Source organism: Tympanuchus pallidicinctus, unplaced genomic scaffold (genome assembly GCF_026119805.1).
Source record: "Tympanuchus pallidicinctus isolate F22 unplaced genomic scaffold, pur_lepc_1.0 scaffold8, whole genome shotgun sequence".
Lineage (NCBI taxonomy): Eukaryota > Metazoa > Chordata > Aves > Galliformes > Phasianidae > Tympanuchus > Tympanuchus pallidicinctus.
The window spans coordinates 4,390,312-4,406,999 of NW_026294802.1; the positions used below are offsets into that span (position 1 = coordinate 4,390,312).

Below are 16,688 nucleotides of genomic sequence, written 5' to 3' on the forward strand. Positions count from 1 at the left end.
AAAGACAATCAGAGAGCTGGAGCATTTCTCCTACAAAGAAAATTTGAGGATGCTGGGCTTATTCAGTCTGGAGAAGGCACCAGGGAAACCTCATTGCAACTTTCCAGTACTTGAAGTGAGCATATAAACAAGGTGGAAACTGTGATAGGACATGGGAGAATGGATTTAAAACTAAAAGAGGGAGGTTTAGATTAGCTATTAGGAGGAAATTTTTTACTCAGTGAGTGGTGAGGCAGTGGTCCGAAAAGCTGAAGATGCCCCATCCCTGGAGATTCTCAAGCCTGGGTTGGAAGGGACTTCTTTAAGATCTCTTCCAACCCAAGACATTTTATGTTCCTGTTAATATGGACAGCTTGTACTTACCTTAGATAATATTTATACATTGCCAAGTTTCTGTTGCTGGGGAAAGAGCATTGTTTTTAATGTAGGTAACAAGATTCCAGTTCTCATCAAATTAGCCCACATACTCCTATTTTTTTGAAAATATTCTATGAAAATGTGCTGAGTTTTCTGCTAGTACTGAGTCAGGTGTGTATGGTGATTCTAAGGACTAGTTCAAATTGTTTATGCCTCATTCACACTGTGGCTAAATAATGTGTATGAATGAGGGCTGTACATTAGAAGAGAATGTAAACTCTTGTGTTGGAGCTGTATTGTCATCCATCCTTCATCCTGTGTCACCTGAATAGGGTCATTTTGACCATATATAGTCACAGAGTACATTATTGCTGTTTCCTGTACTGAGCAGTACAGGAAATGCACTGAAGATTATTCCTTATTGACAATAGCATGCACCAACATAAAATGGGTTACATTTTTTGAACAGTAATGCATGCTGATCAGTTATCATTCTTTTGAGTGCCATCCAGTACAGTGGATAAGTCAAGATGTTGCCAAACTGCTGGCTTGTAGGGCAGTAGCATAAAGCAGATCCTTCTTCTGGAGAAGTTCTGCATTACTATTTTTAGATCTAGGGACTTCATTTCGTAAGATTAATTTTCTTTTAATGTTATGTTTTGGTTATAGGCTTTTTGATGAACAATTTGAATGCCAGCAAATAGCACTTTATAAATAGCATGCCACAGTGTTGGACTGATAGTTAAAAACAGCTTTGTGGGTGGAGGGTAGTGTTCAACATTTTTGTGATTAAGCTCTGCGAATACTTGTTTGGCCAGAATTACTCATTTTGAGTTAAATACCTTTCTTTGTCTATTTAGATGCAAAATAGGTAGACTTCTGCAAATTAGTCTTCAGAGAACTTGTTATAGGGTGGAGAAGCTATATTAAGTCATGTACAGTAAACAGACCCAGTCTTTACTGGCCTGTGGTACGTCCTTCATCTATTAATATAATTAAGGTTAAAATATATGGCTGAACTAACTCAAACTGAATCAGTCTTGTTTGTTTGAAGTGGTTCTAAATAGAACTTGTCACCTACAATGACAGTTTGCTAATTATAAACCCAATTTTTGATCTGAATCTACTACTTAAGAGTGTTTAATAACACCAGTTTTTTTTTGTAGCGTGTCCTGGTTTGGGAGCTATTCAAGTAATGGATCTGTTGCAGTCTTCTCTTGCTGGAGTTGATAATACATTTTAAGAATTCAGCAATTGTTCTGTACTAATTTCCAGGATAGCAATTGCTTTCTTCAAAAATAATTATAGGCAAGACTGACCTAGGATGAAAAACAAGCAAGAACACCTAGCCATCAATCTTCCTAACTTTTATTGAAAAGCACTGTGAGTAGGGAGTTGTGATTACTGCCTGTTTTTTCTCCTTGCTCTTGCTGGTATTTTACATTTTCCTACTGGACCTTGTAAATTCACTATGCTTTGGGTACTTAAGACTTTTTTTTTAGTATAGTGAAGATAAAGGTGAGCCTCTTTTATTTAGAATTCGTGACAGTATGTTGCTGGATAAGTTTCTTCCCCCATGTTATGGTAATGGCAGAGGTAAGTACATTTTTAACCACAGATTTATGGTACATGGGAATTTGTTTGGAAAAAAAACCCCAACAATCTCTTTTTACCCTTTTATGAAGGATGACAGCATGGATGAGAAACCACTGAAAATGAGAGGGAGAGACTCGTCTGAGAGGAAGCGGAAACGAAAGCTGGAGAGAGCAGAACAGTTCTTTGGAGATATGAAGCAAAAATCTAAAGAGTTGAAAAAATTAGAAAAGCCGAAGAAAAAGAAGCTAAAACTCACCATGGATAAGACAAAGGAGCTGAACAAGCTGGCAAAGAAACTGGCCAAGGAAGAGGAGCGGAAGAAGAAGAGGGAGAAGGTGGTTGTGGCAAAGGTGGAGCTGGCAAAGGAGAGCACAGAGAAAAAAAGAGAGAAGAAAGTCCTAGATATTCCTTCTAAGTATGACTGGTCTGGAGCTGAGGAGTCAGATGATGAGAACGCAGTATGTGCTGCACAGAACTGCCAGAGGCCCTGCAAAGACAAAGTGAGTTTTTGCTTAGTCCCATCACAGTCAATTTCACGCAAAGTGAATTCAATGATAAGGCTGAACAGCTTGAGTAGCAAAAGTAGAATAGTTTGAAATGAGAAGTTATTGAATACTACTTGGGTAGGTATGTAAATGGGAATAAAACTTGACAAACTCATCTCATTCTCCTAGCCACTTTAAAACATGAGGGGAAGATGAAAAATTACAATCTGGGAAAAAGTACTCTATCTTGGTTGGGAAGTTTAAACTCTTCAGACTGGACTGCTGAGTAACTTTTACTGGTAATGGAGAACATGCATTGTCTGATTCAAAGCATTCTTTGCCTCGGTGATAAAATGTTCCAGATCACATGCTGTTTCTGAGCAGAAATGGGATGTGCAGCACTCCTAAGTGTGGTACATTTTCAGTGTTTGCTGCACACAGCTTGTGAGCAGTGATGCTGCTGGGTCTACAGACTGCAGTGCTTTGCGTTGCTGTTGGGAGATGGATAATCAGCAAGTTTAGAATTGATTGGTTTATTACAAAAAAATTTGATCTGCTTTTCTGTGTGATGCTTTCTGTTCTGACTGTCAGCTTATTCTCCTACAAACTCCATCTTAGATATGTTGCCACTACTGTTATTTTTACTAATGTATTTTTGTTTTCACGTTGCTCTGTAAGTCAAAAGTAGAACTACAGCAGCAGTAGCTGCCATGGCCTAAGGATACAGAAGGAGCAGCGTTGCTGGGAAAATACTACTTTTTAAGCTGAAGCAGCTTATCAAAACAAGTTCTGTAGTTCATTAATTTGTGCCAAACACTTTTTGCATTCTCATTCTATCGGGTGGATTTAATAGAAGACATTTTCTTCATAGAACCTCTGCTTTTCTGTCTCTCCTTCTAATGTTGCTGATACAATCTCTTGCAGGTAGACTGGGTGCAGTGTGATGGTGGCTGCGATGAGTGGTTTCATCAAGTTTGCGTTGGTGTCTCTCCAGAAATGGCTGAGAATGAGGATTACATCTGTATAAACTGTGCAAAGAAAACAATGCAGGGCCCAAGTAGCCCTGCTCATGCACCACCTCCTTCTTTCTTGTTGAGCTACAAACTCCCAATGGAAGATCTTAAGGAGACAAGTTAGCAACTGCTTGATGTCTGGAACTTGCTGAGAAATGGACTGCTGATACCCCTACAGAAAGAGAGGGTTTGAATCTAATGTAGCCACTGAGCTTCACTTCCAAGGATGTACAGACCTGCAGCAGAGTTGGTCCCTTCCTTACAGCTGGCTTCCTTCATACAGCAGGGACGTCAAGGCACAGTGGTTCTGACTCATCTATGCAGACACCGCCTCATTAGGAGCTGCAGCCAGTGTTTTGACTTGAGTATTTCCATCTTTGAGAGTGGCTGTTGCTCTTAGAGACTGAGCTAACCCGAGGCTGTTAGATTAGACGCTTCAGGGTGTTAGAAGTCCATGTTGGCAGCAGAGCTGGCCTGAAAATTGGTGGCATGGGCTGGAGCTTTTTAGCCATACCACGTTGCCCTAAGGAGGTTTTGGAAGTTATCTTTTGCCTCCTCCTGCCAACCCAGTGAGAAGGGCAATGTCTCGAGAGAGTTGTCTCCGTATCCAGGCGGCTAACACTACTCTATAAGGATGGGAGCAAGTGGATGAATGAATGAGTTTCTCTTTTGTAGCTGAAGGGCAGAGGAGCTCATGATCTCAGAAATAGCAAAGGTTCTGTGTACCAAAAAGAAACCCAATTCTACTCTGCTAGCAAAATTTTTACCTTAGTGGGGGACAACTGATCTTCCTGTCCTGAGGGGGGCCGGGAAAAAATGATGTCCATCTTGACCAGAGCTTGTGAAAAGCAGAGTGCTTCCCTTTCTGCAGGGGTGCCCTCTCCTGTTCTAGGCTTTGCTTAGAGTTCCGCACTCCTGCATGTTAAAGTTGTCTCACGCAGGATGGAGCTGGCAAGGAGGTACAGGGCACCAGCTTCTGTGATCTGTACCCAGGAATGGGAAGGAAAGAAGACAGCCCACTTACCTCAGAGGTTACACTGACATGTGCTTCTGTGAAAAGTTTCACTCACAACTATTTCCAGTATCACCAGGCTACGGGCATGGCCTCGAGAGATACCAGCAAGCAGTCTGCAGATACTGTTCACAGTGCAAATTCCCCTCCCTGCTGGCCTTGCTGGATGCGTACCAGTCAGCAACAGTTCTTGTTGAAAGTTACCCCTGGCTTTGCCAGAGGACCAGAGGGCTTGGGGTCATCCTGGGTGACAGTTGTTTTAGTAAATCCATTTTTAAAGAAGGACTTGTTTTTACTTTTTTCTAAATGTCTCAGACTACTGACTTGTTCTATAAATAGATTATTTTTCTTTGATTTTTTTATACTTACCACTGTTAACCAGCAGCACAGACAGAGGTTCACAAAGCAAAAACCTGCCCGTGGGCTTGGGTTTTTTTACTCCATTCCTTCCTTGTAGTACAAGGAATTAGCAGTTACCTTCCCCATTCTAGCCTGACCAGCTGCCTGTGTTTAAATAGGTAAATACATTTCACGTGCTACCTTTGTGTTTGGGTTTGTTCCTATTTAGTGGGGCATCTGGGCCTTAATGACTCCAGTCAGTGCTGGCTTTTGTGTATGTGAATGTCTGAAGCTAGCCACTGGGCTGTCTTGTCCCCCCCCTTCCACTCGCTCCCTATTGTGTTTCCATTCTTCTGCAGTTCTAGGAGTGTTGTAAGTAGTGTCCAGTCTTACTAGGAGCTGGATTGGGATTTAAAAGAAAATTGACAAAAACAAAAGTGTTCTGTCTTGACTGTTCTGTGTCCATTCTCTTGTTCTCTGATATTTGGAAGTTTATTTATCTGGCAGAATTGTCCGTCCAAAAAGAAAAGCAAACAAAACACCAACACCTCAGCTCAGGTAGATGAACTTTATTGGTTTATTTGTGCCTGCTACCTGGGGAGAGGAAGATGTGCAACAGAAAAGAGCTAGGGTGGAGGGCAGAAAGTGCAGGATCTTGGGAGTTTTTTGAGTGCACATTGGTCACTGGCTTCTAATTCCTGCTCCTTAAAGACGAATGTGTTAAATGGAAGCTGTGGTTAAGCATGTGGCTGAACGGGCACCCTAGCAAACTTAAGAGTATTATTTGTTTACTTAGTTATGAAGGAGTCTATGCTATAGCTAGACATGCCCTCTTTTTTGCATCCACTTACATTTTTTTTCTTCTCGATGTACGTTTAGTTTTGGTAAACTGGTTTAAACAGTTGTTACTTTCCTTCAGGCTTTAACTGATGGTACTACATAAATGTTTCCCTATATGGAGTGGATAGACTCTCTGTCACAGATGTTTAATTGTTCCAGAAGTAGACTAGTACAAGATTTTGTAAAGAATCCCAGTGTCTGTATTCTTTCATGACTCCTAGAATTCGTGACACGACAAGGAAAATGTGGTCAGCATATCCTGTTAACTGTTGAGCATATCCTCTTAACCATTCTTACATTCTCTGTCGTGATAAAAGTCATTGTTATATGTAATTTACCATCAACTGGAAAGAGTTCTTTTAGTAAATCTGCATTGAATGTTCTTGTTTCTCTGAGTAGAGGGTGTGATCATGAGCAGCAGGAAGCAAAGAGCAATACAATGCAGTGGTCAGTCGTTCTCCTTGTAACAGGCGTTAAGAACAGTGAACAAGAAATGGGCAAGTAGTCACCTTCTTAGTAGCTGTTTTCACATGACCATATGAGGAGGTTTTTACCTTCTCAGAAGGTGATTACTGCACTTCTTTAGCTGTGTGTTTTGTTTCCCATCTACTTTTGGGTAAGGTGTTCATAAACTGAAGACCATTATTAGCTTTACATCTCTCTGTTTAAACATTTATTTTTAAAAGCATAATTCTTCCCAAAGGATTGCTGATAGTATAAAATTTTGAATAAATGTTGACTTTTTGAAAAATCTGTAGAAATGTAGTTAGTGGTTTTAAAAAACAACAACAAAGCACAACAAATTTCAGCTGTGGTACCGTCCCCACGTCTTAGCTTATAGAATTTTTATGAAAATATGCAAACAAGTAAACCAAAGTTAAGCTAAGGAAATCATTTTCATAAATGCTTGCTGCAGCTGTAGGAGAAAATTTCTCGTGCTTTAGAGACAACATGTCAGTGTATACAAAATCTTAGCTCTTGTGTATCTAGAACAGTACACAACTTAATACTGTATTCCACAAAGAATATTAACCACAGTTCTTGTTTCTCTTCACGTGTCAAATAACCAGAGCTGTTGGATGGAAGGAAAAATGGCCAAGACTTGAGTTGTGCCTGGAATTGGGCTGCTTTACTTGCATAGAGATAAACATTGCTCCTGAACTCTTCAGTGCTCTTACTTTTAGGATTTATGCTTTTTACAAAGTATCTGTACCTGAATGCATATGTGGCCTGGACTATTTGATAATAAGGGCTTAAGTTAAAACTGATGATGCTATGAAAACTCTCTTGAGTTATTAGAGTGCAGTGTTACACAGCATAAGATAACAGAAACAGATGTCTGTGTGTTTTGTTAGCCACACTGTGAAGCTTGCATTCTTATTTTCAGCTTTTAGAATCACTGAATAGTTTAGGTTGAATAGGCTACAGAAGGTCATCTGGATCAACCTCTCCTTACCAAAGCAGGGCTGACTTGAAAGTAGGTCAAATTTTGTGTATTTCCAGGATGTTTGAAGGCCTCTACAATTTCCTGTTCCAGTTTTATAGCATCTTTAGTATGTATTTTTTTTCTGATGCACAGTCAGATTCATTTGTTGTAGCTTTCCTGCCTCTTCTAATTTTGCTTTTGAGAAGAGCCTGGCTCTCTCTTTTCTATAATTATCCAGTAGGTGTTTGTAGTCTATAGACCCTGCAACCCCCTTAATTTCCAAGGTGAACAGCCCCAGCTTAGCCTCCTTTGGGCCATGTTAGTCTTTTAGCAGTTTTGTTGGTTCTCTGCTATTCTCTGCTATTTGTTAACATCTGTTTTTGTACTGGGAAGCCCCAGACTGATCACGAACTCCAGATCTGCCTTACAAGCGTTGAAGTGTACGGGAGAAAAATCACTGTAATCTCCTGACAATGCGTTTCCTATGCAGCCTGGTATGGGTTTGGCCTTCATGATAGGCAGGAGGCATGCTGCTGACACTTCATTTGTCCACCATTATTCCCAGATCACTTGGTTTATTTTTGTCCAGATGCAGATCCGGTTAACTTAATGAATTTTCTGTCAGCCCATTACTCCAATCAGTAGCGATGCGACTGAATGAACTTTCCTCCCATGTTTTAGGCTGTTCTGCTCTTCTCCTCTTCCTCCTCCCATTATTCAGTTTGGTGCTACCTGCCAGGTTGCTGAGGGCACAGTGTATCCCATCACCAGGTGAGTAAAACATAAAACAGTGTTGCTTTCCCTACCAGCCCTGGAGGTACTCCTTTCCCAGCTGACTGTCTGATAGACTTCAAACTGCTGATTGCTAGTCACAGCAGTGCACACAGTTTTCCATCCATTTTGTTGGATTTCCATCCACTACACATTTTTGTTTTTGTTGTAAGACAGGTAAACATCCACTGCTTTCCCCTTGTCCAACCCTTCACAGAAGGCAACCAGATTGGGCTAATGCTGTCAGTGATTCATCTTATCCTTCATGGCCCTGAATGTGACTTCAAGGAGAATTCATTCCATAATCTATTCAGGGATCAGGGTAAGGTTGGCTGTCCCGCATTCACATCTCGTTTCCTATTCTTTGTTGAATATGAACACGATGGCAGAAGAGTTCATCAAAATCCATCAGGAAAATGATCCTCTGTACAGACGTTTCCTTGGCTGCATTCATCATTGTGGCATGTAAGATTAGAAGGAAAAAAAAAAAAGAAACTACATGAATTGCAGTTTGTAAGATGCATGAAGAACCTTAAATGGCAGAACTGAGCTGCTTTGAGTGCTGCTCACACCTATACTCTGTGAGCTAATAAGCAGTTGTGTCGGTCCGTACATCTAGGAAAGTTCTGGGCTGGCTGTGTTGAGGTCAGTGTTACTGATGAATGGCCCTTTTCCATGCAGCTCATTACACTAAAAGAAAGGCATAATGTGAATGAGAATGAAGAAGGGCAGCTAATCTTTGCCCTAGTAGAAGTGAGAGAGCCTACAGTTTTATTCATTCACCAGTAGGCTGCTTACTAGGCAGCTGCACAAGGATAGCTGTCACCTTTGTTTTGTGTTGTTCTAACAACAGTTACTGGAATAAACAACTTTATAGCAAAGTAAAGCAAAAACTACTTGGATTTTTCATCAGTTGCCCACCAGACATCCCTCGCTCTCATAATAAGTATCTGCCTGCCTTTTGAAGACAGTGACTGGCTGAGAGAAACACTGTACATCACTGGTCAGTTTTGTACTCTGGAAATGAAAAATTTTTCAAAGGCACAAAGTTTCTTATTTGTTCTGAGAACTACGGTCTTGCTAAAAGCAGGGTTTGAGGGTTTTCTCCCATTAGATGAAAATGGAAAGCAGGGAGCTCCTTCAAATCCTGCCCAGCTGCAATCACTAAGAATGTGTTTGGTCAGCTTGCCTGGACCAAACAGGAACTCTGCTTGGAGCGCCAATAGTCAGCAGGGAGATGCAATAAATTCAGCCCTTATCAAAATTCTAGCCACGCTGGCTTTAGAGGAGTGATAAATGTGTAGGACAGCTGGAAACTGCACAGCAAGAGATTTAGACCGTTGTACCAAGACATCTCATTACATAAGGCTCAAATGAATGTTAAGTTGCAAGGTAAAGGCATTGAAAGTAACAAGGCTTTATTAAAACCCGGAAATATTTGTGAGGAGACATGCTCTGAATAGCTTCAAAACAAAAGCCTTGCTGCAGTGAACGGTTTTAATCATAGATGGGGCATTGTGTCTAAGTTGGAGCCTTTTCAAAGGCCAATTTTTGGCAGTCACAACTCCCCCAAAAAAAGGAAAAGTCCTTTAAAGTTATCTGAGTAACTGCTGTGGGTACTGGTATCTAAGGAGAGCAGCCTCCTCAGAAGGCAGGACCTGAAAAAGCTGGATTGCCTCGGCCAGCCCAGCATCTGCTTGTTGTGCCTTGGAGATGTGCCAGCAGATCCAACTGCTGTATCAGCTTCCCAGTTGACAAGGTCCACACCATCTTACAGCAACTCAGTCTCCTGCCAGGCTCCCCAGAAGAACAGGATGTTTGCTACTGCTGTTACTGCTTTTTTATGATAATAGCAGTGGAATTTCCACAAATCCAAATGGTGAATCACAAAATGGGTTGAGTTGGAAAGGATCCCAAAGCCAACCAGCTCCAACCCCTTGGCGTGGGCAGGGCTGCCATCTGGCAGCTCAGGCTGCCCTGGGCCCCATTCAACCTGGTCCTGAGCACCTCCAGGGATAGGGCACCACAGCTTCTCTGGGTAACATGAATTTGAGAAACAGCCCAGATTTTGAGCAGATGTGAGATGGGTAGCAGTTCTGACAACTGGTAATTTAACTTTTCCCTTTATACAGATGAAAATATACTTAACTCACTCTTCCACATCTGCAGTGGCATTTATCAGAGCAAAATACAGTAAAGATTAACATCGAGGACCAGGAATCAGTGTATTGGTAACACTTTGACCCATTATCTCCTTGCCAGATTTTCTGATAGTCTCTTATACAGATGAGCGGTGGGAGATAAGTGCCTTATCTTTGCCCAGAAGCATTATTGTGAGAGAAAATTGATGCACACCAGTGCCTGAGAGTCTCTGGTAAAGAAGTGGAACTGTCTGGAGGCACTCTGGCCTCTTTCTGAGTGTGTGGGACCTTAACATCTCCAGAATTGTTGCATGCTATGTGTTAGAAGGGTGAGGGTGGACTGGAAAGTAAATGTGCAATCAACTGCAGCTTCTGGATGTCCATGCAGACACAAGGAGTTGAAGGCAGGACATCTGATTTCCTCAGGGTCCTGGTAAGAACATCCTTGGTCTGTATAGACCTCACATTTCAAGATCTGATGCTGTTAAAAAATGACAGAATGCACAAAAGTAAGTAAATAGCAAATAATGGAAGAGTCCACACAGTAATAGAAAAAATTCCCAACTTGAAACTGAGACTTTTTTTTTTTCTTGCTGAGTAAAAGGCAGTTTTAGGAAGTTGGCTGGTCAGATTCCTGTTGCAGTCAGCAGCTTCTTCCCTTAGGCCTTCCCATTACACCATGGGAAATTCAAAGTAAGGTGAGGAAATAGGGCTGCATTCCCTTTGAGGCCCTTTATGCAACTCCCCACATCTTCTCCCTTACCAGTGGGAAAGGTCTCATCTCTAACCCCTCTATGGCTCCTAGTTACCAGACCTCTTGAATTGAAGAAAACCCTTTTACTTTTTTTTATATAAATAATTATGAACCAAATGCTCTCTGAGTATTGCCCTAACCTTGACTATTTAAAAGCAGATTACAGGTGTTCTTCAAAGGAATTGTTTAAGCAGGTGCAACCCTATCTCACCTCTGAGTGAAGCTTTCCCTTTTACCCCCAGAGCATCTCTCTTCCACACAGACAGAGAGCAGGGGGTTCATATAATCTCAGCCCTCTCAATAGCTATGACTGCAGTCTGTGTCAGCTTTATAACCTTCACCACAGAGCAGTCAGATGCACAGAGAAAAGGAGAAGCCCATGATCCCCAGAGCAATACCCAGGTCCTTCTCTACACTCTATACTGTACATAAATCTGCTGGACTTTTCTGTCTCACTTCTGGGCCACTTGAACAGTAGTGCTATCATTTGTCTGAAAGCGTGATATCCTTTGGCACATGGTTTTGATATGAAAGCATGCTCTAATTAGCTCTTTAGCAGCCAACAGCTAAAGGGTGGATTTATCTTTTACATGCAAGCTACCCATTTTCACACCAGGAAGTAGATGGCTGGGCTTCAGAAGGGTCATGGTTCCTGCCTCCTCCCTGAGGCTCTGCTCCTGCAGTTGCTCTGCTCAGGCTGCCCAGCCTCTGGCAAGGTGCAGCAGGAGCACTGAGAGCTTGTAACAGCTGCTGGAGAGAGGAAGTGGGAGATGCCAAAATGAATGAAGTCTCCAGCCTTAGGAGTCTTTGTTTGCCATTCATCTATTGCTTATGTTGCACAGTATGTTACAGGTGTATATGTAGCTTGCCTAATTGCGTTGTCTTGCAGAAAACCTTTAACTGGTTTAATTTCTCATAGAATTTTTAAGGTTGGAAAGGCCATCCAGATCATCCAACCGTCAGCCCGTGCCTACTAACCACGTCCCTCGGTGCCATATGACATGTTTCCTGAACAGCTCCAGTGGTTGTGATTCCACCACCTCCCTGGGCAGTCTGTTTCAAAGCATCACCACTTTCTCAGAAGAAATTTTTCCTAACATCCAACATTTTTGTCCAGGAATTGAGACAGTTCTGAAATCTGAGCAGAAAAAACCCCTGCAAACAGGGAGAGGGAATGGCAAGCTTTGTCAGTTCATGTGCTGAACATCCCTACTATTTCCTGTATGCTGCAGGCTGTGGGGCAGTTCCCCCAGCTGTCCCTTTATCTTCCACAAGCAGAGCAGGCTGTTCTCAGGCCAGCCTATCTAACACTTCCAACATGAAGCCTCTGCCACCCCACAGCTATCCAGTGTGGATGCAGATTTTCTTGCTTTGGGCCATGTCTGTTTGGGCAGTTGTCTGGCAACCCATATCCTCTGGGGCAACTTTGCTTGTGGGAACCTGCCCAAATGACCATGGTAGTGTTTTCTCTCGCTGTGGAACCTGCAGACTCTTGCCATGACTTTTGGTTTCTGCCACTGCTATTTCGAAATAAAAGTGCCTTTCTTTGAACCTGGTGGCTCAAGCAAGGGATTGATCCTTTGTGCTTATTTTGGGTTCTTTCTGTGCACTCTCAGCCCCTATATATCCCCTTCCTGCTCATATTTGTGAGAATTGTGCTTTCTGTACTGCCGTTTCCACTTAAGCTTAATAATGTTTTCAGTTTGAAAAGGCTGCTAGCCTGGTGGTTATCAGATGGAGAAAAGGCATTGCATTTGCTCTGGCCTTTGGTTCCCAGATAGCCTAACGGCAAATTGTGTTCCTGGAAGCAGGGAGGTGGCTTGCAAGATTACACAGCGCTGGGGCGGGCAGACACTGTCACACAGTGGGGGACTGAGGTGGGAGGTAGAAAAGCTTTGTGTGCTCAGCTCACATACGGAGCCACAGTCCAGCATGGATCCAGCAATGCTCTCTGCTCCTTGGGGCACCGGAGCTGCGCAGTGGCCAGGCCCTGGCTGCTCTCCTACAAGTCTCTGGATGGGTTAGGAGCAGCAGCCATCTCCCTTTTGCCCTGTCATCAGCCTCCAGAAAAAGCATGGAGGAGAAGACTGATGTGCCCTTACCCCAATGTTCCTCAGCACCCAGGGGAGGCATTGCTGAAGCATGGACAGTGAAACAACCCAGCGGCGTATGACCAGCAGAAATGCACTCACCTCATCTTGGCTGGTTCATATATTTATCCCCAAGGTTCACTTTATTCCATATCTCTTATTTGTTTCTAGCAGATCTATTTCCCAAGTGTTTGCTTCTGCTCGTCCTTGTTCTTCCATTTAGGCTTAGATATCCATACGGATGCATAATCTTAGGCATCCAGGCTGATTTCATCATGTGCATTTTTTCCCTTTGGATTTTCATTGCCTCTGATGGGCTGATTAATGCCCCTCCCAGTTTCCTTTCCTTCTGCAATTTTAAAAATGTGTATTCAGCTCATCTTTTTCTTCACTGATTCTTTGTGATATATGTTGGCCCTCTTCTCATCTTCAGTAAAAAGATCAAATTATCTTTTTTAAGCTCTCCAATCTCTCAAGGAGTATCTCTCAAAACCATGCTGACTTTTCCCTTTTTCTCCCCAGAAGGCACTGAAAGAGATGTTCTATTTTAAACACGCTTTGCTCAGGATTTTACAGCTTTCTTTTGTATTTGTAGATTTAATATTTCTCCTTGTTGCTTATGTTTACACTGAAGATTTGTTTTCATTTTAAACTTATTGTTGTCTTCAGCACAGTCTTATCTATCCAGGCAGAAGCTGAATAGTTTGTTATTGATTACACTGTTTCCTATCGTAGTCCATTAGTTCCTGCCCATTAGTTTGTCTTCTGTTTAAATGGTTGATAAGAATATTGTTACTGGTGCACTGTAGTTATCATTGTTATCCAGGGACATTTCTGCAGTGATGCTGATGCACACCACAGTTTTGAGAATCTATATAAACACTTCCTTGTTCAATCTCCTCTCTGCCTACAAGGATCCATTGCACAAGGCAAGGAACTCTTTGGCTTTGCTTTCTTTATTTTTATCACTGTTGCCTTACCTTCAGTATTTTACTATGCCATTGACTGTCAGAAGGTTTGTCTCCAAGAACATTTTCCCATCCTCATGCTCCAGCGGAATTCCCCACTGCAACATTTTCCCTGGTTTCCAGCCATCTCCAGCTTGAAGAGGTGGCTCTTTTATTTGGGCATCTGTTAAAGTCCTACAGCAGCAGAATCCAGTGTGAATTGACCTGGTCACCCTCTGAACAATACTCCATGGCAATGGCCACGGATATCACACATATTAAATCACGCAGTATGTGCGAAGAAACTATTTCCTTTTTTTTTTGCATGGGAGTATTTCAGCCAGTGCCATTACTTACTGCACTGTAAGGTGCAGAGGACGATGCCACTCTCATATTTCCTAGACCTCTCTTCTCCTGACAAAGGTACATGTAGTGTACATGATCACCTTTTGAGTGAATCCATTCCTGCTCCAGGTTCCTATAAAGGAATCCATTAAGGTGGTGAGGCACTGGCACAGGCTGCCCAGAGAGGTGGTGGATGCCCCATCCCTGGAGACACCCAAGGTCAGGCTGGACGGGGCTCTGAGCAACCTGATCTGCCTGTGGGTGTCCCTGTTCACTGCAGGGGGGTTGGACCAGATGGCCTTTAGGGGTCCCTTCCAACTCAAACTATTCTATGACTCTATTATTCTCTTTCCCTGTTTCTCTTGTGGGAAGTCTAGCAGTGTGGATGCACACTGTTGACTGATTAACATGGTGTTGCTCCAGTGTTTTCTTTCTCTTCTTTCTTTAGTAATTCTATGATCTGCCTGCCTGCCTACAGTTTAAACTTTGCCACTGCTTTGCAGGCCTACCTCTATACCTAAAATCATGATTTTTTCTCTTGCCCCAGATATTCACCAGCAGATGCAGTAAGTATTTTTTAAAGCCTTGCCTCGTTTACATCCTTGCACTATCACAGCTGTAACATGCCTACTGTGAATAATAATATCCAGTTCTGTGTACCTTATTTGTGGCCTCCAAGCACGGACCTGTGATGCCTTCAGATAATGACCTGCAGCAGGATGAGGACCTCCTTCCAGTGCCTTGACTGCTGGTGCTGCAGCCCTGTGCAGATCCAGGGCTGGTTTTCATAGTTATGCTTGATTGCAGCTCATGTGGTGACGTGTGGCATGGAAACTGCCCCATGTCCACATTCCCTGCAGACCCCATGGTATGAAATTCCCATTCAGCCAAGATTCAGCTCTTACCTCGGCTAGGCTTGTCATTTTGGGTCATGCTTTTTCCTGCAGTTCCACAGCCAGTGATAGGCAGCGGCACCACCAAGTACAACTGCACTGGAGCCAAGAACTCCTTGGCCAGCAGTGCTGCAAGAGACTAACGGCACCAGCAAGAGCTTCTCACAGGCAGGCAGGGGGAAAGAGCCCCTTTGCACTGGCCATGAAATCAGTCATGTGTAGGTTTTTGTCCAGCCCTGGGGGGTGGGGGAAGGAATGTGGGTTGGGCGAAGTCTAGGATTACACCACGGCTGAATTTTTTCTTTCCACACTTTAAATCGCCAGCACCTTTCAGACCTGCCTTCACCTCTCCTGCCTGCTAGTGCTCCGACAGTGCCATCCTCCAGGTAAACCCGTTCCTGCCCCCCATGCCCACCTGTGTCTCATGTGGATGAGAGGTCACCTCGCGTTCTGCTCGTTTAATCATTTTCTAACTCTGACTGTTCTACTGACGGTTCCTCCGATCCTTCTAAGCAGCTGCTGTCAAACTCCTGTGAGGGCTCCTGACTCCTCTTTGCCTCCCCGAGTGCTTTATAGGGGGCCGTGCAGGGCAAGGCAGGGAGGGAGGGAGAGGGTCAAAGTGCTGCTTTGCCTGTTGTTTTTTTTTTTCTCCTCCCCGGGTGAAGAGTGTCATTTGCTGCCAGTGCCTTTTCCTGCTCTCTTGGTGACAGTGTGAATGGATGGCCAAAATTTCCTGCATTACACTGAGGCTGGAAGGGCTGCTGAGAGCCTGCGGCAAACTAGTGGAAGAAGGTGTCCTCTGTGGTGCAAGGGTCTTCAGCAATCCCAACGTCAGTACCAGGATTTGGTGCGAACAACTGCCCTCAGCCTTTCCCCTGCAAGGCTCTGTAGCCAGGAGGGCATCATGCCCACGAGGAACAGGCTCAAACCTCCAGCCTCCTAAATTACAGAATCTTAGAATGTTTTGGTTTGGAATGGACCTCAAAGTCCACCGGCCTCCAACCCTCCTGCTTTGAGCAGGGCTGCCACCCAGCAGATCAGGCTGCCCAGGGCCCCATCTAACCTCGCCCTCAGTGCCTCGAGGGATGGGGCACCACTGCTTCTCTGGGCAGCTGTGCAACCACCTCACCGCCCTCTGAGTAAAAAAAATTGGTGGCTGCAGAATAGGCAGAACCTTGGGAAGGCTGTGGCATTTGTAGTTTTTCAGCACACGGAAGGATAGCACCATCCTCAAAATCAAATTACTCTTATGTCACATCTAGTAAATCACTCTTAACAGCTGCCACCACTGAAAGAAAAACTCTAATTTCATTTTGTCCTCTTTCTACATCTAAAAAATTTTCTGTGCTTTCTGGCTTTCACTACATGGTCTGTGAAGCCAGACCTTAGTAAATGGCAAAAGAGGTGACAAGAAACCCGTACAAGACCTCTCATTAAGTTTCTAATCCTACTCTCACCCCATTCCAGCTCCAGCTCTGTTCCTCAGTCTCTGCTTCTGTGGGAGATTCTGCAGACAGATGGGCTTCCAGAAGCAGGAATGTTTTCAGATGGGTTGATTAAAAGTGATGAAACTAATAATGGCTTGCCCAGGCAAAGTTCACATATGCTCTTGGCACCTTTCTTCTAGCAGGAATCATTATAAGGAACAAGTAAGGGTTTGGCACGCAGGTGTTTGTGCA

At 43.4% G+C, this 16,688-nt stretch overlaps 1 protein-coding gene across 2 annotated transcripts in view; it reads left to right on the top strand.

Annotated features, from left to right (window-relative positions):
- The window catches only part of KDM5A (lysine demethylase 5A), a 51,370-nt gene extending 44,977 nt beyond the window's left edge, over nucleotides 1-6,393 (top strand). For both annotated transcript variants that reach the window (XM_052667561.1, XM_052667560.1), the window contains exons 27-28: nucleotides 2,043-2,453; nucleotides 3,363-6,393. In XM_052667561.1, the coding sequence (XP_052523521.1) occupies nucleotides 2,043-2,453; nucleotides 3,363-3,575 (624 nt within the window). In that variant the 3' untranslated portion in view covers nucleotides 3,576-6,393. The remainder of the gene's footprint in view (nucleotides 1-2,042; nucleotides 2,454-3,362) is intronic.
- The last annotated feature ends 10,295 nt before the right edge of the window (nucleotides 6,394-16,688 follow it).